We start from the raw sequence: 24424 nt of genomic DNA, 5'->3' as shown, positions 1-24424 counted from the left end.
TTATATATTTTTTGAAAAAATATAAATAGTTCAATAAAGTTTTTCCAGCAAAAACTAGTTTTTCAGAATATTTTGAAAAACGCAACACCAGCTGGGCATTCATTTAAAAACTTCGCCATTCGCTCACTTTTTAAACAAAGCTGCGCCTCATTCATATTTTGTGTGTTAGTTTACTATTAATCTTTCTGATTTTTGCAATAAGACCAATAATAAAATCAATTTCACTTTCATTCGGGCGAAAATAACTTGGTTTTGTAGCAAAACGATCACACCTTTAAAAAAATAATTAAAAATATTGTTTAAACTTAATACTTATTCATAAAGCACTATGAAACATAATTTTAAACAATTAATGAAACGGCATAATATAAATAACGTATAATACATAGTTTCCTTTGTGTAGCACTCGTAAACAAAAGCAAACATACATACATTCATTATACATTCATACATACATACATACATACATACATACATACATACATACATACATACATACATACATACATATGAACACACACACATACATACATACATACATACATAGCCGCCGAGAGAAATTTCGGGCCCTGGGGAAGTTTTCTTAACGGCCCCTCAAATTAATAACTTCTTCAAAATTAATTTTTATAGCCATTTCGGCTTCAACAGATAAAAGTCTTAAGTCATTTAAATGATTTTGTGTCATTGTTGATCGTAATACATTTTTTATTCTTTTCAACATGCTAAAAGATCTTTCTGCTTGGGCAACTGCGCCTGGAATTGTGCAAAATAGCCTTATTGCAATTATAATGTTTGGAAACAGCACAATCAGTTTGTTTTTTAATTTCATTTAACAATTCAACGGGCTGAAGAGAAGGTTTTTGTATATTGGCATCAAAAATTGAATTTTAATGTAGTATTTCATCTCTAAGATGATCATCAATATTATTTTCATACATTTTTTGCAACTTTTCACACTTACTTTGTATTTCTTGATCATTTAAGTCACGGAACAACCATAATTCATTGAATAAAGAATCTATTTATTTTGCTGCATTAAATCTTCCAATCTTGTCATACTTCCAATAATGCTATCCATGTAAACATTGAAAACAATAATTCTAAATTCTCCTACCGGTGTCCTTATTAACTCGTGTGTTGTTTTTTTTCTTTTAGTATATTTTTTCCCCGAAAATTCTTTTTATCTGAAAGGATGTGCCCAACAATCTACATTTATTTAGAATAGTATCCCAACTATCTCTTATCGTATTTAATTCAACAAGAAGACTCGACAAATTGGTTATTCCTACATCAATTATTGCTTTGCGAGCTTGCAAAACAGTACTTCTGTAGTTTATAGCTGCAAGAAGTTTGTGCCATATTTTTGCCAGTACAAAGCATTCAAAATATTCTATATACATTTTTATTCTAATAAGATCTGATCGAGTTTCTGACGTTAAGTTTAATTCCAAAACAGTGTTTATTGCTATTTTAATTTCATTAGTTTTTTCAGCAAATGGCTTAACACTTTCAATTCTTGCAGACCACCGTGTTATTTGACCTAGTGTGCAAAGAACATCCAGTTTTATTTTTTAATATTTCCCATCTTTGTGGACTACTACTAAATATATTGTATAACTTTTGTATAGTGCCGAAAAATTATACAACATGAATACAAGAGTCTGCTGCATGAACACCACTTAAATTTATACTATGACATGCACAAGGAGAAAAAATTGCTGATGGATTAGTTTGCAAAATGCGAGCTTGTACACCTTTATACGATCCACTTATGTTAGATCCATTATCGTATCCTTGTGCGCGACAGTCACTTAAATGAATATTATACCTTTGTAGCGTTTCAAGAATTAAATTAGTAATATCTTCTCTAGTCTTCTTATTGCAGTTAACAAATGCAAGAAATCTTTCCATAATTTCGAATTTGTTGGATATAATAGTAACGTACCGTAAAATGAATGAAGTTTGTTCTATATGCGCAGAATCAAGTGTTGCGTCTTTAATAAGGGAATAATACTTCATAGTTTCTCTTTCCTTTAAAATACAAGTTCTCAAGTAATCTGCACAGTATGTTATGAATTCATTTTGAATGTTTGGCGATAAGTAATGTACTTGCTATCTCTGCTTTTCAATTTGTGTCTGCTTTACGTTTTTTAAATGTTCTTCTAAAAGCGGTTTGCAATGAATTAAAAGTTCTAATAATCTTAGAAAATTTCCATTGTTCGAATCTCCAATCAAATGAGTAACACCTCTAAAGGCCAATCCACGCTCAGCAAGAAACAAAATTACATCTAATAATCGTTTTAATAAATCTTTCTATTTCTGTGTCTCATTTAATATTTGTTTTACTATAAAACAATCAATTGTGGTATGTTTTATTTATATTTTTTTCTAAATTTCGCCACTGGATATAACAAGATTTATGATTACTAATTTTTCATGGTCAAATATTCTGTCATGTAATTTTTTGTACCCTCTATTAGCCTGCCAACCATTTTCTGTAGCAAAAATTGATCTTTGCTCAAGAGATTTATAAAATAAACGACAAGGAAAACAAAACAAAGCATTTTTAGATTTGCTCCAAACTAACCAAAAGCTTAATAATTAGGTAGGCAATTGACAACCGTGTTTATCTACAGGCAATGTTATTGGTTGTGGTTCTGGACCTCTTAGAATGGCATCTTCTACCTCTTTTGATGTTACATTTACTTTTACCACTCCAATATCGATGTTGGCAGTCGGTATAAAAAGAAAGTGTCGAAATATCAGATTGTGCGGAAATTCCAACAAATTCCGTTTCATTCCTTGCGCTAATAGGTCCGAATCAATATCCCCATGATCGCAATAGCCATCGATCTGTGCTTTTGAAGAAATTTTAAACTCAAAATTTTCTAGTGTTCTCATACCTCTAGAACTTTCTTCTTTTCTTTTTTGTCGCTCCTTTCGATTTTCGTATCCAAATTTATGGCGAGAAATCATATTTTGTATTTCAGAAATTAAAACGTAGCTCTTTATACAGAATTTATAAATAAATAATCCAAATTAAAGTGTACGAATAATAACTTTTTTTTAATAATATTAATATTTGAATTTTGTATTTAACGTAATTGTAATATATCAAAAGATTTAATTTAACACGTAAATGTTATTTACATAATGTAAACTAAAATTAAAAATATGCGCTTACAAAAAACATCAGCAGAGTCTAAAACGAAAGTTTTAAAATGCAGCATTAATGAGTGATAAAATTATGCTATCTTTATAACTGTGAACGTTTTAAAAGAAAATTAACAAATGAAAAGTTAACAACGTCGATTGAAAAAATTCGAATTTTACTTTCGATTGAAATTCAATTGGAAAAAATTCGATTCAAAAAATTCAAATTTTAATACAGTACAATCTCTCTAATTCTAATTTCTTTAATTCGAAAACCTCCATAATTCGATTAAATGTAAAGTCACCGTGAAGTGCGTTTAAGAAAATCCAACTTTCTATATTTCGAAAATCTGTCTAATTCGAAATTTTATTTTTCCCGTAAAATTCGAATTAGAGAGATTCTACTGTATTACAAAAAAAAAAGCATGAATAAAAAGAAGCATATTTGTTAAAAACCTTAAAGACGAAAAATGAGTGATGAATAACTAAGACTTCATGAAAAAAATTATTTGTACACTCCCGGGGCCCCGGGAATCTTCCTCGTCTACCTCCCTCCCCCCTCCTCTCGGCGGCCATGCATACATACATACATACATGCAGGGCCGGATTAAAGGGGGGGCACTCGAAGCGCTAGCCCAAGTCCCCCACAAATTATGAAAAAAAAAGTTCAATGACATGCCTTAATTAAGGGTAACGATAAAAATAGAGGTATAAGTTATTATATTTAATATAAAGTTTATGCAAACTTTGTATTTTAGAGATTACTTACATTTAAATATATTAGGTATATTAGCCAAATTCATATCGCGCGGTTTGCAGGGAAAAAATGAAAATGGTAGCAAATAAATAACAACAAACTTTCGCATGGTCTATTTATTTCAATGTAAATGTTATTGTTTGTATCAAATGTTAATAAATTTTTTTAAAAATAAAGGTTTAAGTTGAAATTTGTGTCATTTTAGAAAAAATTGGTTTAAATTTTTGAAAATTTTTTTTTAATTGTAAATGGTTTTGTTTGTATTAAATGTTAAACTTATTTTATCAAAAATTTTTGTTTTACTTTTAAGTTATATAAGGTAAAAAAAGATCTAATCTTTGAATAAAGTGAAATGTGTACTGTGGCTCAAAGAAACTAGTAAAATAGCACGAATTTAATAGCTTTTTTAAGTTATTTTCCATATAAAAAGTTCGACATTTGGCTCAAACTTCTCTTGAATAGCATTTATTTTCAAATATGCATTAGGAACAGCTTTTGCATTAGCAGATCACCAATATTTTAAACAGTGATATAATGAGTCTCAAAAAAAGACTTCGGCTTTGAAAGTCATATAGGGTTTAGGAATAGAGTCAGAAAGGGCATATAGGGTTATGAAACTGTCATATCCCTAATATATATATATATATATATATATATATATATATATATATATATATATATATATATATATATATATATATATATAAATGTATATATATATATATATATATAATTTACATATTAAGTTATAGCAGTAACATTTAACACTGAAATTTAATTTTCTTTAGAAAAATGTCTGACAAACATAAATCTTTTCGCAATTATGAAAGTAGATTTTCGAAGTGTAAGTCAGCTCAAGAAAAAGAGAAAAAAGCACAGGAAGTTTTTGCAAAATCAAGAAAAATTAGTGTCTTTTTTATTAAACAAGATGGAGATTTAGATTCTTCAAAGTCACTACCTGGAACTTCAGCTATACTACCACTAGTTGAGGAGTTTCTATCGCAAGGATTGGTGACAATCAAAAAATAGCAGAAGCAGATGAGCAACAGGAAGCAATAGTAGCTATGATGGCAAAAGCTGTAACAATTGAACACGAACATGACTCTATGCTTGGATTTGGGAATGATATTGGTTTTTGGCCAGAATTAGCTTCAACGGATATGTTAACATTTTGGGCAGAGAAGGGATCTACCTCATTGTTGTAAAATTGTGATCAAGATACCCTAAGGAAATATTCAATATCACAGAAACAGGAAAAACTTGATGGCTCAACCTTTTTTCGGAAATGTACCGCAAATTTGTTCCTACGAAAAGCAACAAATAGTGAAACATGTCAACGTAATTGGTTGTGCTTTTCCTCACACACAGAAAAAGTATACTGCTTTATTTGCAAATTCCAAAAGTATCACTACTAATTTTTCAAATTCTGGTTTTTGCTATTGGAAACATGCCTCAATGCGTGTCAGTGAACATGAATCATCGAGTCTGGAGGAATTTACCATGAGCTAACAAAGCAGGAATCTGAAATATGTGTGTACTGGAATCAAATACTGCAACGTGTAATAAGTACTATAAAGTTTATTGCAGAACGAGGGTTAGCTTTTCGATGTAATAATGAAATTGTTGGATCACCACACAATGGGAATCATCTAGGAATTTTAGATCTGCTGAGTGAATATGACACTTTTCTTGCTGCTCACATTAAAATGCATGCAAATAAAGGAAGAGGCCATATCAGTTATCTGACTTCCACTATTTGTTATGAAATTATAAATTTGAAGGGCTCACAAGTTTTAAAGTACATTTTCTGTTCTATCAAAAAATCAAAGCATTTCTTGGTATCTGTCAATTCTATACCAGATGAGGCTCATATTGATCAGTTAACTAATACAATTTGTTACATGGATATGGAAAAGTTAATACCAAATGAGAGATTCCTAACTTTTATCCCTAATACAGGTCACACTGGTCGTGAAATGACTGAGGCTTAATTGAAATATCTGGAATCCAATGGAATCAGTTTACATGACTGTCGAGGTAAATATTGCGGAATGCAAGCTTTGATAAAGGAACAAAATGATCTATGCATTTATGGCCCATATTGCGCACATTCGCTGAATTTAGTTGGTAAGGCAGCAGCAAATACATGTTTTGTAGCAGTGAAATTATTTGACTTTGTTCAAGAAGTGCGCGTCTTTTTGACAGCATCACCTTCTCGTTAGCAAATCCTAACAGAAGCACTGTCTAGCTCTCAAGAAAAGACAAACAGGTCAAAAACTGCTGACACCTAAAGGATTGAGTGGTACTTGTTGGTCATGCAGACATGATGCAGTTAAGGTACTTGTTGTTGGATATGATAAGTTTAAGGTGGCTTTGGAAAAAATTTCAAATAACAAAGAGGAAAAGGATATTGTTCGCAATGCTGCTGCTGGTCTTTACAAGCAAATGTGCAAGATCGAAATTGCGCTATATTCATTGTTTCGGAATGAGATATTGGAACGATTCAATGCCAAAAACAAGATACTCCAGAGTCCTGAAATGGTATTGCAGTCTACAGTAGATGCCCTTACTTCATATGAGACTGGAGATGAAGTTCAGCAATCCCTAAGCGATCAGTTTCGCACAACAAGTTTTATCCCAGTGATTGACCAATTTAATGTCTCACTTAAAGACAGAGAAATGCTTACAAAAATGTATGTGAGTATTTTGGCTGTCTGAATTGCCTTGATGAAATGAAACTAAACGAAATTATGATGTCTGCGAATAATTTGGTTAACAAGTACAAACCTTACCTTGATGAAAGTCTCGCAAATGAGCTTGTTCAATTTTCAGCCCTTCTAAACCCAATGAGATTGAAACATTTCTATTCCGCTGACGACGTTGAGCATGGGAATATTCAGTTGAACCAAATAATTTCTTTGCACGTTCTTCATATTGAGCAAAACATTCTCGTTTTGATTACACGAATGCTTTCAGTGAAGTAAGGGCATTTATATGGATGAATATGATGCTAATGCAAATGTGCCCAAAGAACTTTTCTTTTAAATGCAAATAACTTCATCTCAAGTTTTCGAAAAGTAGAAGTCCCATTAAGGATGTACTTGGTCCTAATAGTCTCTAATTGTTCGGGAAAACGCTCGTTTTCCAAATTGAAACTTATCAAAAACAGACTAAGGGCCACACAATTGTTTAATCCGGCCCTGCATACATACATACATACATACATACATACATACATACATACATACATACATACATACATACATACATACATACATACATACATTCATACATACATAAATACATACATACATACATACATACATACATACATACATACATACATACATACATACATACATACATACATACTTACATACATACATACATACATACATACATACATACATACATACATACATACATACATACATACATACATACATACATACATACATACATACTTACATACATACATACATACATACATACATACATACATACATACATACATACATACATACATACATACATACATACATACATACATACATACATACATACATACATACATACATACATACATACATACATACAAACATACATACATACAAACTAAGCCACTGCACCGTAGGCCAGAATTCACTTTTGCAGTGGGACAAAATTCATAACTAATTTAATAAAAGGGCTATATTCACAAAAACTAGCATAAGTACTAATATCAAGTCTGCGCTTTTTATGAAGATCAAGTTTTTTTATTTCGTTGATATGGATACCTTCATTTTGCTTAGCAACAACCTGTTTTTGGTATTTGCAGATATTTTACGAGTGCTATATTCACTAAATTTGGCATGAGTTCTAATATGATATCACATTACTTATGTGATAAAATTTTCTTATTTAGTTGCTATGGATACTTATTGCTTAGTTACCAGATACTTTCCTTAGCTACAAAGGGGTAAACTGATTTTTTATAAATTTTATTGGATTTTCGACCCACCTGTATTGAATAACAATTAAGTATTTAGGTAAATAATGGTTTAGCAATAATAAAAACAAAAAATTGTGGAAGAAAACATTGTCAACATAAAATTTTACCAAAACTTATAAAAAAAAATATATTTTAAAAATTGTAAAATTGTAAAACATCTGAAGGAAATTTTTTGTGATTTGTTAGGTGTGATGTTGATTAATGCAGTGATGAAATAACAGAATCACTGGAAACTAGGAGTCTATTGATTTGATCAGTATTTGTTGCTCTACTGTCTGTGTTTCAGCTGAAATTTTCGGGATAAGATTTGAAGTGTTTATTTCTAGCCTCTTAATCTTCCTTTGACATAAGTTCGATGGATATTGTACAGCTTTTAATTATGTGATGCCCATGTATCAATGCTTTATGAACTGATTGAGTCATATAACATCATAAATAAAGGGACTCATATAGTCTAACAGTGTCAAAACAATAATCTGTCTATTTCATATCCTGAAAAGAGTGTTACCAAGATAACGGGTGATGCGGAAGTTATCGGACAAATACTAATTTTATTATTTGAGCATAATAATTAGTTTATGCGTTTTTTTATGTGGTTTTATGCGTGGACATAAACGTTCTATAAAATATAAACTTTATTATTTAAAACACAATTATTTAAAATGAGGTTAAATGCAGCTGAACGAGAATCTTTTCGAAAGCGACTAAAAATGTTTTTTGTAAATAAACCTAATATAAAAATAAATAAATCGTAAATCATTTTGAAAAGGAAAGATTTGCTTGAAGTACAATATATGATAACCTAAAAAGACTTGAAACTGTTCAATTTCTGATAGAAAGCACCCTGGTCGTCCGACATCCTGGACTAGAGAAAAGAAAGCCGTATTAACGAGACTTGTCAACAATCGAAAAGGGGTCAGTCAGAGAAAAACAGGTATTAAATTCGGTGTAAATCAATCGACAATTGGTCGTTAGTGAAAAAAAATGAATATTAAATATAGAAAACGTGAAAAGACTCAAAAATACACTATAGAACAACAAATAAAAGCACAATCGCTTCTAGTCATCGATGACAAAAATTTTGTTTTGCAGGGGACAACATGATTGGAATTTCTGGATACTACACAAACAACAAAAAGACATGCCCAGAAAGTGTTCGTTTTATAGGAAAAGAGAAATTTCCAAAAAAATTATTAATGTGGATAGCCAAATCTGACCGTGGTATGTCCGAGCCATTTTTTCGCACTTCCAAGGCTGTAGCGATCAATTCATCAATATATATTAATGAAAGTTTAGAAAAACGACTTCTTCCAATTATTCATAAGTATCATGGAGACTTAAACTATTTATTTTGGCCAGATTTAGCAAGTTCTCACTATTTAAAACATTCTCTAAATTGGATGGACCAATATGTCTTTTACGTTGATAAAGAATCCAATCCCCCAAAAGTGCCTCAAGCACAACCAATTGAAAATTTTTGGGGACATTTGGCTCAGAAGGTTTACGAGGGTGATTGGCAAGCTTCAACAGAGCAAGTTTTGATTGATCGCATTAAGCTAAAACTACAAGAAATTGGTTTAAACTTATTACAGTCGCATATGAAGGCGTCAGAGCAAAATTGAGGTCAATTGCAGATGGTGGTGTTTTTTCATATAAAAAATAATATATTTTTATTAAAAGATAAATGCTTTATTTAAAAAAGATATAATAGTAATTTGTTTTTTTATTTATAAATAAGTTATTGACGTTTTTATTTTGTCCGATAACTTTCGCATCACCCGTTAATGTAAAGTCTAAATAAATGGTTTTGATATTTTTATAAATGCTTTGACCAGTTGTATTATCATAACCTTACACGTGAGTGTCATTGCTTTTATTGCTTTGTCGTTCAATATTGAGTGTCTCAGCACAGGCTCCTGAAGTGCACAGATTCTTTGCAAAGTATGAATCTTTTAATCTTTTAAATGAACTGAAGCCGCACTGTTATATTTTTAGAATAACATTTCAATTTTGCATCCGCGACCTTATTGTAAGCGGGGTAGATGTTATATTCTTTCTCCGAGGCTCCGCTTTTAATCAATTTGTATGAAGCTTTTGTCAGGCTGGCATCAATTATTAAAGCCAGTGCTTTGTCTGCTAAATAACTACTTGTTTTATCTGTAACTGAAATATTTAAAACGTCCTTTGCTGCAATAACAATAGATTTATCTCTTAGTTTTTTACTAGCAGTATAAAATAAGGATGAATGAGATTCAAGTATATCAGATGCACACCATTTTTTAGTTTTAGTATAACTATCATCAAACGTAGCTGGTTTTCGAACACGTCTACTTGCAGTTGGTTCATTGTCTTTTTACTGACAACTATGTGTTTATTAAGCCAGTTCACAAACTTCTTTTCAAAACATTTGAATGGTTTGCAAAGTTATTAACGGTGATTTAAAGGGACGAGCAATCACTGAAAACTCGATTAAAGCATCATATAGTTCAAATAAATATAAGACAGCACACGGCAAATTGTGGTAATTATTAGTTATAGTGCGGCAAAAAATATATTTCTTAAAGATTTTTTTTTTATTCTGTGACTTTTATATCTATATCTATATATATATATATATATATATATATATATATATAAATATATATATATATATATATATATATATATATATATATATATATATATATATATATATATATATATATATATATATATATATATATATATATATATATATATATATATATATTTATATATATATATATATATATATTTATATATATATATTTATATATATATATATATATATATGCGGTAGTGGTGTAGTGGTAAAGTGCTCGCTTCATAGGCGGGAGGTTCCGAGTTCGATCCCCACCACGTCCCTGGTAGTACCGCGCTCAACTTGTTTCTCCGCGCTGCGGCCTTGTTCCTCAAGGTTCGTGTTTCGGAGTTATAGAGTTGAGAGAGAGTTATAACCACTATTAATTAGCGTACTCATTTGTAATTTCCTTCTCGGCCTTGAGGAGGTGAATAACAAAATATATAATAATATATATATATATATATATATATATATATATATATATATATATATATATATATATATATATATATATATGTATATATATATATATATATATATATATATATATATATATATATATATATATATATATATATATATATATATATATATATATATTATATATAGATACTAAAATTATATAAGTTATTACGATTAGACAACTAAAGTTTTTCAAACTTTTTCCAACTACTGGCTCACTGTGCACTGCCATGTATGAAATATAACTTGGCTCAGTGTGCAGTTTAGGTGCAATTTATGTTATTGCATTAGCCAAGTTTATTTCAGAGGTCTGGTCTCTAAATTAATTCGATGAAGAGAAAAAAGTGAAAATGGTAACTTTGTTATTAAAAAAAATCAACTAAACAATACAGTCGCTGCCGCTATTAGTTCTTCTTGAGTAAAAACGTAAATGATTAAAAAAGATACAAAAAGAGTGTTATGTGGTACTTTCGAGGAATTGTGAAACAAAATGCAAACGTATTTAAAACTAAAAAATAAACTTAAGTTATTTAAAACTAAAAAATAAACTTAAGTTATTTAAAACTAAAAAATAAACTTAAGCCTAATAGGCTATTAAATATTGTTATTGAATAACAAACATGTATTTTTAATGAAATCTTATATAAAATACCTAAAATTAAAGCTGAATGGTCATCAAATAAAATAATAATACAACAATGAAGAGAGAGGTAGTATGTTTAAAAGGATTTTTATTTTTTATAAAGTAACTAAAATGTTTTTTAAAATATTGTTGTTGACTTAAAAGTAAAACAGTGGGTTTTTATAACTTTATACAATAAGCCCCAGAACTTAGGTAATACTTAAAATTATATAATAGAGAAAAAATTTAAAATTCTCAGTAAGACAGCTTCTTATTATTTATATCAAGTTAGTTTAATTAAAATTTATTTTCTTTAGTTGATCAAGAGAGAGCTAATAAAGGTATTAGTTATATTAGTTTAGTGAATTTATTTTTAAAAAGTTAAGTAGATATTTTAACGCCTATACATTTAAGTGGTTTTATTGTTTAGACACAGAATTAAAGATTGAAATAAGTCAGTGTTTTTGCTATTAGATAATTGTTAAAAGGAATTTGTTTATTTGCACTGTAACTGGAATTTTAAAACTTCAAGTACTTAAGCTTTATTTTCTTTTTTCTTTTAGGAGAGTTGGAAAAAAAACTAAGTATAAATTATGTGATTAGTATAGTTAAATAAAGCATTTATATCTGTACACTCAGTAGTCCAAGTCAGTTGTCACATTTTAGAAATTGTCCAGGAGAGAGTAAAAAGTAAAGTAATTAGTCTTTATTGGCTTTTTTATTCTTGATGGTTAAATTTATGTTTTATTTAATTTGTCTTATTTAATTTGTCTTGAGGCACATGAAATATAATTTTGACAAAAATAAAAAGTTAAATAAAAAAAGTGAAAAGTCATTTCTGAACTACAGACGTTTTTCCTTTGAACATTGTGGGGACACCAGACCCTTTATATTGACCAAACTTTGTTTCACATTGTTGCAGTAAAACAGTCTTTATACCTATGTAGATTCTGAAAACTAAAAAGGTCTCATACATAACTCATTTTCACAAAAAACTGGATAACCGAATTTTGTCTTCTGAGGTATAGATATTAAAATTTAAAGTTTATTTTAGTTTTTTAGTTTAGTTTATAGTTAATTTTAGTTTAGTTTTTATTAGTTTTAGCTTCAGTTATCTTTTTTCTTACTTTGGACAACTTCATGGATGAAATGAGGGGAATAGGTAAAAAAATTATAACTATATAATTATTTATATGTAAATATAATTCTATCAATATCTGAGGTACATTTTGTCTTTAGTGTCTGTTAGAAGCATAATTGGTAGGGCTGTGTTTTAAATTTTATATTTTTTTTACGGAGAAATATGTGCAATAGGTGAAAGAATTATTTAATATAAATATGACATTTTTAAACTGTTTGCATTTTACTCATATTTTTATTAAAATTAAATTTTTCACAAGTTTAACTCTTTTTAATTTAATTTTTTTTAATTTATTTTTAGCATTCTCTTCATCCTGTGAAAATGGTGAGGTTATGCGTTATATTTTAATTAAAAAAAACTGTAAATATTTTTAAATTTTATTATATCCTTCTATTTGTAATTTTAGAGTCATTAACATTTGAGGAATACCAAAGATATCGCTCCCAACACTCAGGGTCTCCCTCGGAGAGGTCCGTCAATAAGTAGCAAAGTAATGGCGGTATGCCATCCTTCAAATAGAGGGCTTATCCATACCAGGGTTTTGGGAGACACCGAAGAAAAAACAGCAAGCAAAAGGTTGTAAATGTCTTTTATCAGTGAAGATATTTATAACTTTTTTGTTGCCGTTTTTTCTTCGGTGACTTATTTTAATTTTTTTTAATTTGTAATTTCGTTTTATAATATATTGTTGTATATTTGGTTTGTTTTTGTCTTTTTTAATTGAAATTTTATTTGTTTTTTACCAATTAAACTTAAATATAGTTAAATTGATTCACAATCCAATCATCATAATATGATGCTACATTCTACTTGTTAAAAATAATTTATTGGTAGTTTAATTTATTGAAAACACTGCTTTTAAAATTTACTATAAGCCAAGACTATTTAGCTATATAAATACAATTTATTTATATCTATTTGATTTTTTATCTTTAATGTTTTTAGTTTGGCTCTTTGAAGCATTTGTATTTTTGCTTTTTAATTAAAATATTTTCAATCTATTGTTATGTCTTTTAAATTCAACTAAAGTTTACTAAAAGCCAACGTGAAATAACGTCGTAAAACAACACCGACAAGTTGCATCATGACAGCAGTTTAAGTATGACAACAGGCTACCGAAAAGCAGGTAAATTGTATTCCAGTTATTTTTTTTTGTTTTGTTTTGTTTTTCTTTTATGTCTACTTATCTGTTACAATTTTTATTTTAGGTTTGTCATACGACGCATTAATGCAATATAAAAGATCAAAGTTTACATATTTTTCACAATTTGTTATACACATGTTTGATTGTAAATCAACTTTTTTTTGTTTGAAACGTATTTGTACTCAATTGCTTAGTTATTTATAATAAATTTATTTAGTTGTGTGCATTTATCGTTTTAAAGACAATTTCCTTTTTTAAAGAAACATGTTTCAAGGGGATACCAAAAATTATTATCTCATAAATAATTTACGTTCACTTCATATTAATTTTATTAATTAAAGTTCATGTTATAAAAACTATAACAAGAATTTAGCTTTACTTTTTCGTCAATTTAAAGCGTGATGAAGTGTTATTATTTTGTGTCAGTAACTAAAAACGTATTGTGTTGAACTTAGTAATGTCTAGGAAAATGGTTCTGCCATACACTGATATGACCTATGTCAGTTTTAAATTACTCAAATAACGTTAAATAATTGGTAAATTATTTATTTTAATTTTGCAGATGGCTTATTTTTTTAATTTAAGGCGTTTTTCTTACATCGTATTAGTTAAGTTTTCGCAACTTCAAATTGTGGAAAACAGCCACTATAAATTAAGTAATAGACCGACCGTAACCCGTATTACGGGTTGCTTTCTGCTAGTTAATATTATTGCAGTAATTTAAAAAAGTTAATGTCTTTAAAAAATAAAAAGATAAAAAAAATTTTATGACGTCAAGTTCACATTAAGCTAATGCATTAAGCATTTGTTATTTAAAACAAGGCCTGCAAATGAATATTGAATTAATGACATTGATCAATGAATGCATTGCCATCGGTGATCTGGAAAATAGCTTTATTGCAGAAAGCAATAGCGGCATCTCTTTCAATTCTGATTGACAAATGAGTAACAGTAAATTGTGGATTGCAAAAAACTAAGTGGCATGTTTATGAAGAACTGAAGCCCTGATGAAAATCGTGACACAGTGAATTGGCTAAAAATAAAAAAACTGAGTTATTAAAATGCTAACATCAGTTTTATTCAGAACAAGTACACGTATGGGGATGATTTAAAGAAAATTTCTGTGAGCAAATGCAGAAGCAAAGGGCGTCCACAGAAGTACTAAGAACCCTGTCTACAACCAGCATACAAGGCGTTACTACCCATTTCGGCTGCAACCATTTCCTTAGCTTGTGTAAAGCATGCGTCATACCCACTCAACATAAACTGTTTTTTGAGAATCTTCCTGTATCAGTCGCAGTCACAAAAGACTATTGATGACAATTCCGACACTGAAAAGACTGAATGACAGTCATAGCTTTGATTATAAAAGTTGCCAAAGTGGTAATGCTGTATGGAAATTATAAAAGTTGTCGAAGCTGCAATCCTGTATGAAAATTGCAAAATAATAAATAACAAAACAAAGTTGATTATAATTTTAATTATTTATAGTTATTAGGCATTATTTATTGTGTGTATGGTTTGTGTAATGCATAACAAGCATAGGAAGTTGGTAATTGTTATAATAATTCTGTAATAACTGTAGTATTTTGCAACCAGGAAGTTGCATCAACGACATTAGATAATTAAAAATCCCAGAAAAGATTTTTTTAGAACTTGGATAAAATTGGACTGGTCATTTGTTTTTATAGTTTTTTAAAAGGAACTTATTTTCATGCCTGCATTTAGAAATTAATTCTGATTTTTCATTCAGTAAATTTTCTTGATTTAAATGAGTAATAATTTCAAATTTTTCTTGTAAACATAGTATGCATTGTAATGAAGATAAATGCCTGCGCTGGTGTGGCTGATTCAATTCTAGCATCTAAATTAGTTGTTTTAGCAATGTTTTTGCGGCCTTCTAAATTAATTGAATTTTCCCCAAATAACTTTTAATTGAAAATTAAAAGTTATTTGGGGCTTTTGCGTAGTTATTAGAAATATTTTTCGCAGTAATTTATTGAGATTAGCTGGGGCAATTTGGTATATGTTGCTTGTTTTATCAGCAAAAGCTAAAATATTAGGGTTTGATTTTATATTATTAATGTCTAACTTGAGTTCCTTTTGGAAATTATTATTAATATTTCGGAATTTTATTGTTTTAATCAATTGTAATAAACTATTTTCAAAGTTTTCTAGGTTAGGAATAAATGGTGGGGCAAATTTTGTTTTATATTCGAAATTTCCTTTTTGTTTATTTTTAATTATAGGACTTTTTTTATTTTCAGATTCTAAGAATCAATAAAGATGCTCCTAAAAAAAGCGGATTTAAAAATTTTGAGCTAAAATTTGAAACAAAAATTGCAAAAAAGAGAAATAGAAATAAAAATATAATTTCGTTCAACCCTCCGTACAGCAAAAATGTTTCAACAAACATTGGAAAAGCGTTTTTAAAATTAGTTGACAAACATTTTTCTCTCTCTAATAAGTTGCACAAAATTTTTAACAGAAACGCTATTAAAGTAAGCTATAGCTTTACAAAAAATATTGAAAGAGTTATAAAAGGCCCTAATTTTGCATTGATTAATAAATATGAATTTCTCAAAGAAAAAATTACTGAAAATTGTAACTGCAAGCAAAAACTTGGCTGCCCTATGAATGGCAAATGCTTATCAAAAAATATTATTTACAAATGCATTGTTTCCTCGCAAAACAACCCTAATAAACAATATATTGGCTAAACCGATGGCAAATGGAAAAAACGTTATGCCAACCACAAACAATCGTTTCAACACAAAAAGTATTCAAAAGAGACTATGCTCTCAATATATATTTAGGATTTAAAAGAAAAAAAGAAAAATTTTAATTTACAATTGTCTATTCTAAAATCTGCCCCTGCCTATAATAACATTTCCAAAAAATGTATGCTATGTTTGCAAGAAAAATTTGAAATTATTACTCATTTATATCAAGAAAATTTACAGATTAAAAATCCAGAATTAATTTCTAAACGCAGACATGAAAATAAGTTCCTTTTAAAAAACTATAAAAACAAATGATCAGTCCAAATTTATCCAAGTTCTGAAGAAATCTTTTCATAAATTTTTAATTATCTAATGTAGTTAATGAAACTTCCTGGTTACAAAATACTACAGTTATTGCATAATTAATTATAACAATAACCAAGTTCCTGCAAAATGATTTTTTTCTATAATTTAAAATTTTTTAATGTTTAGACATTCTTCCTGATGAACCTACTGATGGAAAAACACTGCGTAGAAGAAGCGAAAGAAAAAATTAGATAAGTGTTTTTACTAATTTATCATTGCTTGGCAATTTGCTCTATAAAAATCGCTTTGCAATTTATTGCATCAGCGATTTAAAAAGAAAAAATCCGCTAATTTTGCGTTTTTTTGTGTTATATAATACATATACAGTACAAAATACAAAATACATACATATATGTGTATATATACGTATATATATATATATATATATATATATATATATATATATATATATATATATATATATATATATATATATATATATATATATATTTTACAAAATACATACATATAGGTATATATATATATATATATATATATATAAATATAAATATATATATATATATATATATATATATATATATATATATATATATATATATATATATATATATATTACAGTGCTTAAAGTGAGGCGGGATGTCATCTTGCTAATTTTTTAAATAATATGAACCATCACGCCATCTTGTTATGTCTTTCCTAATATAACAATGATTAGACAGGATTTTACTTTGAAATTTATACTTTTCCCACTTTTAATATTATCAACTGAATATATTTGTCATATATTTATATATATATTATATTTACAAATAAATTCAGTTAATATTATTAACTGAATATGTTTGTCAAAAAACAACATTTTCATTAGACTTAATACAAAATTTAAATATCCTGACCACGAAAGAGCAGCTTATATTAAAAAAAAGAAACTGTTGATAATCTATGAGAACAGATTATATTATTAAACTATGTTGTTTTTTTCACCTTAAAAACAAATTTATTTGAGATCCTAATCTTATCTGGACAAGCGATCATGATTTGAGAGTTTTTATTTTAAAAATAAATCTTAATCTGTGTCTTTTTACCAGAATTATTTTTATATTATTATTAACTTATTATGGAACAGAATAGATCAGAACTATGATCTTGGTGGAATAATCAATGTCATGATATTGAGCGATACCAATCTAATGACTCCAATATTGTGTTCTCTAGATCCTGTATTAGTTGTAGTAAAAGATATTATAAAAATTTTAAAAATGAAAAAGTTTCTTTTAAAACATCAGAAAAACCTGACCCAAAAAAACTGATAAAGTCTAAAGCTTTTGTTTCGGCATAAGACACTGACAAAATCATATGAATTCTGTATTTAAGAATTTGAATAATTTATCTTCTTAACTACATCGAGTTTTGTTTTTCGGCAAACAGCCCTAGTCTAAAATAACTTTATTTCAACATTGGTATTAACTGGGCGATGTTGCCCAACATAATTCCGCATAAATCCAACATTGGTTTGTTTTTTGTTTTTTATCACTTCTAATTGCATTTTTTTATATTTATTTGCTATATTTGATATATTTTAATGATATTGATAGGATTTTACATTTATAATAATTTATAACCCTTTATAATAATAAATAAGTTGCATTTGTTATTAATAAATTGCAAATTTTACAAATAAATCTTAATTTTTATTATTTTATATCCCTTAAATGTGATCTATTACAGTTAATGAGATGCGGTAAATGCAATAACATATTTCTTTCTTTCAGAGCCAAACATCCATTACTTGATACTCGAATGATGAAGAAAGAAAATAAAGCTCTTGCAAAACAATTGGCTAATAAAAAATCAGCTGAAGAAAAAGCTGAAAAATCCTAATGAAAGGTTTTTTTACTCCAGTAAATCATTCCCCCATTCAAGTCACATTTTCAGAAAAGGTTCAGACAAGCCATATTTTATGGATGATTTCGCCAAGGTAAAGAAGTGGCCATTACAAAGCGAGGCACAGCTAGTATTTGCTACAGTTCTTACACTTGCTTATGTCCTTTCAAATTTGCTATTTAGCATAATTGAAAGTCCTAGTATTAAAATGCTACTGAACTATCTACGTCCTAAAGAATCTGAACTATTCTTTCAAAAGCTTTACTGCCAATGTTATACAAGAATATAAAGAAGCAAATAAAAGAGCAACAGGAAAAAGACATTCTTAATTGCAGTTTGGTGGCTTTTACATTTGATGGTTGGACTTCAAGGAACATCAACCCTTATAAATCCTTGACAGTCCACTACATCAGCAAGGATTTTGAATTAAAAAAGCTATCTTTGTATTGCCAAAACTTTATTGGAAGAAAAACCGGTTTTATGCTAGCTAAAGGATTAGACAGCATGATCTCTAAATTTCCAATCTTAGTTGAGCAAAGTTTAACATTAGTTTGTGTGAGAGATGGGGCTTCAAATATGTCTTCAAATGAAGTCTGCTATTGGTCAAAGCACGTTGATCCAAAGTTCTAACCACACGATTGGTGCTGATCATATCTTAAGCAACTGCTTAAAGTATGCAGTCAAATATACTATAAGGTTTTTTTGACTGCATCCTTTAAGCAAACTCAATTTACAATATTAAAGCTGAGTTATTAGTAACACTTGAAAAAGCATGCGAAGATCTACTTCGCGATAGAATTCGTTTTGAGGCGGATTTCAATACTGTTCAAAATGTTCTACCATTTTTGAAATTGTGCAAAAATTACTCTGATAGCTGGTCAGCTGAAAAAAGTGTTACAATTGCTAAATTACAACAGAATGTCCTTACACTCTACATTGTATGTGAAGGCAAAAAAGAAGCATTAAGAGCAAGCGATCCTAACAAATTTGTAAATTTATTGAGACGTTCCTATCTAAGATGGATAAAAGGTTGTCAAACCTTTTATCCATCTTAGATAGGACTTACTTTGAATTACCTAGATGTTTCTTCTTTTATACATTTTATAAAGATCATTCATTGTCAGAAACAACAAACACTGATGAAACACTTACCATGACAATTCAATGTATGGTTAAAAATCATGCAACAACTACACAATTCTATTAGAAACTGCTAGAACCTTTTGCCCTGGATGACTCTACAAATGACATAGGAGAAATAATGTTTTACAAAAAAAATGTCTCAAGTTGCACAATGCTCAACTGAAACACTTCTTCCACTACAGAGGGAAATAAGCATTTACAAAGACATAGATTCAGCCTCTAAAAATGTTGATGTTTTAGCATGGTGGAAAAATTATGTTTCTAGCCTTGCAAGAAGCTATCTATGCATACCAGTAACCTCTGCTTCATCTGAAAGAATGTTTTATTTAGGTGGCCAAATAGTAACTGATTGGCGGTACAATCTAAATCCAGAGAAGCTTAAAATGATGGTATTTGTTAAAGAAATATATCCTCTAGTTAAATCAAACATTGTAAAGATGAGCCAGCTGATCAAACACAACCAAAAGAACCTTAACCCTCAACTTTGAAATTCAAAAACACTAAAGTCACTCAACCTTCATATAACCCTTTAGTGTCTCTGCTCAATTTCAGCCTTAACCATCAACTTCAAAACCAGCCTTTAAAGCGGGCCAAAAAGGACATGGCATCATTTGAATCAAAGCTTTTTACAAGCACACAAAAAAACTAAAACTCCAATAAAAATAATAAACACTTGTTGTAATGCATCCTGTGAGTTAAAGATGAAATCAATTTTGAAATTGATACACCTACATCTACAAATTAAACTCCAGATTTGTCAGGACTTGTCAGATCACAGGCATCTTTCTCTTTATAAAATATATTTAAATAATTTTTTTTTTTTTGTATTAATTAATGAAGCAAAGTCCTGTTCTTACTTTTTTGAATTAGTAACTTGGATTTTATGCGAGTTTTCTATAAATCGCGAGAATAACAATAAGTATAACATTTAATCGCTAAATTGGATTTCTAGAGTTTATAGAAATATTAGACGTCATTAGCAATCTTTGCAACAAATAGCTATTTTTTTGATAAAATTCAAGGAAAATCTATCTGATGTGTCATGTAGCTATTGGTTTAAAAGTTTGAATTTTTTAAAGCTCTGAAATGATGTTATTTTAAGTGCTTGCTTTGATAAATATTACAAAGATAATGCACAAATCTAATTTTTTTTGTAGAACTAAAATAAAGTTATGATTTAAAATTTTTCCATAGTTTTTAGATAACGGTTCTTATTTTAGATCCAAAAATTATTTATCTTCAATAACTTTGAATAAATTGAATAAACAGGGCATATTTTTTTTGATTTGCCGAATTAAAATTCTATTTAGAATCCAAGCTTGAGAAAAATCTTAGAATTCAAACATCTTAAAGTTGTTTAGTTTTTACTTCAGAATAATCTTAATCTCTTAATCATGAAAATGCTGAACCAGTATTTTTTCCAAATGCTGAACCAGCATTTTTCAATGCAACAACCCAGGTAGATTTTTAGCTCAAATTTCTAAAGTATTCATTTTTTTAATATGGACTATAAGAGTAAAACAATTCTGAGATGTATTGGCGACAAAGTTATTTTTTCTTGGATGATTTCGTATGGAATTACCCACTGATATTACTTTCTGCATGGACCTCAGTACATATATTGACTGTTGATTTGGGCAGGCTGTATCTTTGCACAAAAAACAACTTTTTTGAATTAAAAAAATTTTATTTATTTTTTTTATTATTAAAAAGTAAATTGAGAAAAACATGTTAGTACAGTGCTTACATTAGGGTGTCCCATTCCCGCAAAATTTTCGCATTCCCACTCCAACTTTTAAATTGAGGTTTACACTAAGATAAAAAGAATATTTACCAAGTATTTTAAAAAAATATAAAAATTTAAGGGTCCCCCACTTAAAAAAAGTTAAAAAAACCCTTTTTTACCGTCTTTTTTGAGTATTTTTGTTTAAATTGTTAACAAATATATTCCGTAACGACTTCAACTTTTCAAACAATATAATTTACTATTTTATTTATACTGTATAAAAAATTCAACTTGAAAAAAAAAATGTAAGTGTCCCCCAGAATTAAATAGTAAAGTCGTTTTGTAATTTGGCAACATCAGAAAGTAGTTTTTTACTGTAAAGGCTTAAATTTAGGACGATCTAAAAATTGTATTGAAATAAAAAAAATTGATTCTCTTTATTTGAACCAATAATTATTCTAAAGCAATGGTTGCGTCTAAACTGGACGTTCAGCATAAGAAAAATTTATTTTCGTGTTTTTTCTTCACCATGGTAAATAATTCCATGTTGTTTGTTTTAAGCTGTTTTAACAAGTAAAATTTAATGTTTAATTAACATTATTTTCATTATTTTAATATTATTAAATAATAAGATTTCGACATACCAATAGTAATCAATAGTATAAATTTTTATACTTTAAAGGTTATTGTTTTAATTTTTATATTTACTTTAAGCTTTTTGTTTTTACAATAAATTTAATATACGAATTAAGGTTAGGAAATATTTTCTAAAATAGAGTTCCAATGAAATTAGACTAGTTTTTGTAATTGCTAGGCTTATGCTTATGTTTTTAATTTATATTAATGATTTTTATTTGTCTTCAAATATACTTAATTAAATTATTTTTGCTGATGACACAAATGTTTTCTTTTCTGACCCAAATTTAAAAAATATTTTTTATATTGTAAACACAGAATTAATATATCTTAATGAGTGGTTTGAAGCAAATAAACTTTCATTATGTATTGAAAAAACGAAATATATTTTGTTTGCTAATATTGTTAATTGTTAAACTAACAATTAACAATATTAAAATAAAAAGAGTTTTTTCAATGAAAATACTAGGAATAATTTTCGATGAGAATTTAAATTGGAAAAGCCAAATAAAGCTAGTCGAGAACAAAGTTTCAAAGACCCTGGGGATTATGTACAAGACAAAACATCTTTTAAATAATTTATGTTTAAAAAATTTATACTTTTCATTTATACATTATATTAACTAAATTTATACATATTAACTATTGTATTATTGCCTGGGCAAACAATCATTTATCTTTCCTAAAAATTATTTATACAAAACAAAAGCAAGCAAGTAGATTAGTTTTGGGCGCAAGTAGATACGAAAGTGCCGAGCCGTTACTCAAGGAAATAAATGCTCTAAATGTATACAAACTAAATATATACCATAACTTGTTATTTATGTTTAAACTTTTGTTTTGTTTTTTGCGGCATGCTTTCTTTATGAACAGACGTGTTTTTGCAGCGTAAGAAATAATAAAAAATAGTCTTAGTATTTCTGAGTTTTTAGTATTTAATTATCTTTAAAATCGGATTTTTTTTTTTTTTTTTTTTATCAAAATTAAATTAAAATGAGCAATGCTGAGGTTGTTTCAATGGTAATGGTGAGAGAACTACTGAACTTACAAAAAGAGACGATATTGTCGTTCTTTACAGAAACAGTTAAAATGATTAATATAAAGTTTGATTCAGTTCAAAAAAGCATTCAAGAAGTAAGGAAAGATCTTGACGATATCAAAGCTGGCTTGACATTCGTTGGAGATGCCTGCGACGATAAGGTTAAAAGTGTATATGAAAAAATTAGTAAAGTTAAAGAAGAGTTATCCAGCGTAAAGATAATACAGGGAAAAATTTCGACAGACAACAACAACCTAAATCTAAAATCTGTTGATGCAGAGGATCGAAATCGAAGGAACAATTTGCGTATTGATGGTTTGCCTGAGAGTAGAGACGAAAAAGATTGGGAAAAAACCAAAGAAAAAGTAAGGAAATTATTTGCTGAAAATCTTAATATCAAAAGAGAAATCAAAATAGAACGAGCGCATAGAGTGGGAGTTTCAAACGAGAATCGCGAACGAACAATTGTTATAAAACTGCATGACTACGAGGACAAAAAAACGATCACTGATAACGCATCAAAGCTAAAAGGTACCAATATTTTTATTAATGAAGATTATTGTAGTACAACTAGAAAAGTTCGAAAAGAGTTATTTGCTAAGGCAAAAGTTCATAGACAAAATGGTTATTATGCTAAAGTTGTGTATAATAAACTAATTGTCCATGAATTTCAACAAAAAACTCTGAAAGAACAGAAAATTTAATATTTCAAGGTTAATAGTTTATTTATTAATATATTAATAGTTAAATTCATTCATATTTACTATATTTAAAAATGGATTCGAATAATGTTTCTGAACAAGGTTTTGAAAATATAAATTTTGACCCTTTTGAAGACAATTTATTAAATAACACAAATATTTTTCAAGAAATTCAAAGGAATTTAATGAAAACACCGTATTTTGATCCTTATGAATTTAAGGGGGAAAAAGAAATAAATTCATTTTCTATATTACATGTAAATATTAGGAGCATAAATCAAAACTTTGACAAGTTTAAGGAATTTTTAAATATTATAAATTACACGTTTGATGTCATATCCCTTACAGAGACTTGGCATGAAAATACACTTGA

At 28.3% G+C, this 24424-nt stretch overlaps 1 protein-coding gene and 1 long non-coding RNA gene across 2 annotated transcripts; both read left to right on the top strand.

The window, feature by feature from the left end:
* Positions 1–13730: 13730 nt before the first annotated feature.
* On the top strand, positions 13731–14088 carry LOC136078949 (uncharacterized). The gene is made up of 2 exons (XR_010637808.1): positions 13731–13854; positions 13937–14088. It is a non-coding gene; the product is annotated as an uncharacterized LOC136078949 (long non-coding RNA).
* A 9216-nt stretch (positions 14089–23304) lies between these two features.
* Positions 23305–24054, top strand: LOC136078937 (uncharacterized). Its single transcript, XM_065794746.1, has one exon. It carries the CDS (start codon positions 23305–23307, stop codon positions 24052–24054), a length of 750 nt encoding a protein of 249 aa, XP_065650818.1.
* The last annotated feature ends 370 nt before the right edge of the window (positions 24055–24424 follow it).

This window comes from Hydra vulgaris, chromosome 04, assembly GCF_038396675.1.
Source record: "Hydra vulgaris chromosome 04, alternate assembly HydraT2T_AEP".
NCBI lineage: Eukaryota > Metazoa > Cnidaria > Hydrozoa > Anthoathecata > Hydridae > Hydra > Hydra vulgaris.
Note: the sequence above shows the minus strand (reverse complement) of the source record. Positions and strands in the feature narration are given on the sequence as shown.

What these genes read in the sequence shown, in the direction of transcription:
- LOC136078937 (XM_065794746.1), top strand. Translation starts at nt 23,305, where the DNA reads ATGAGCAATGCTGAGGTTGTTTCAATGGTAATGGTGAGAGAACTACTG.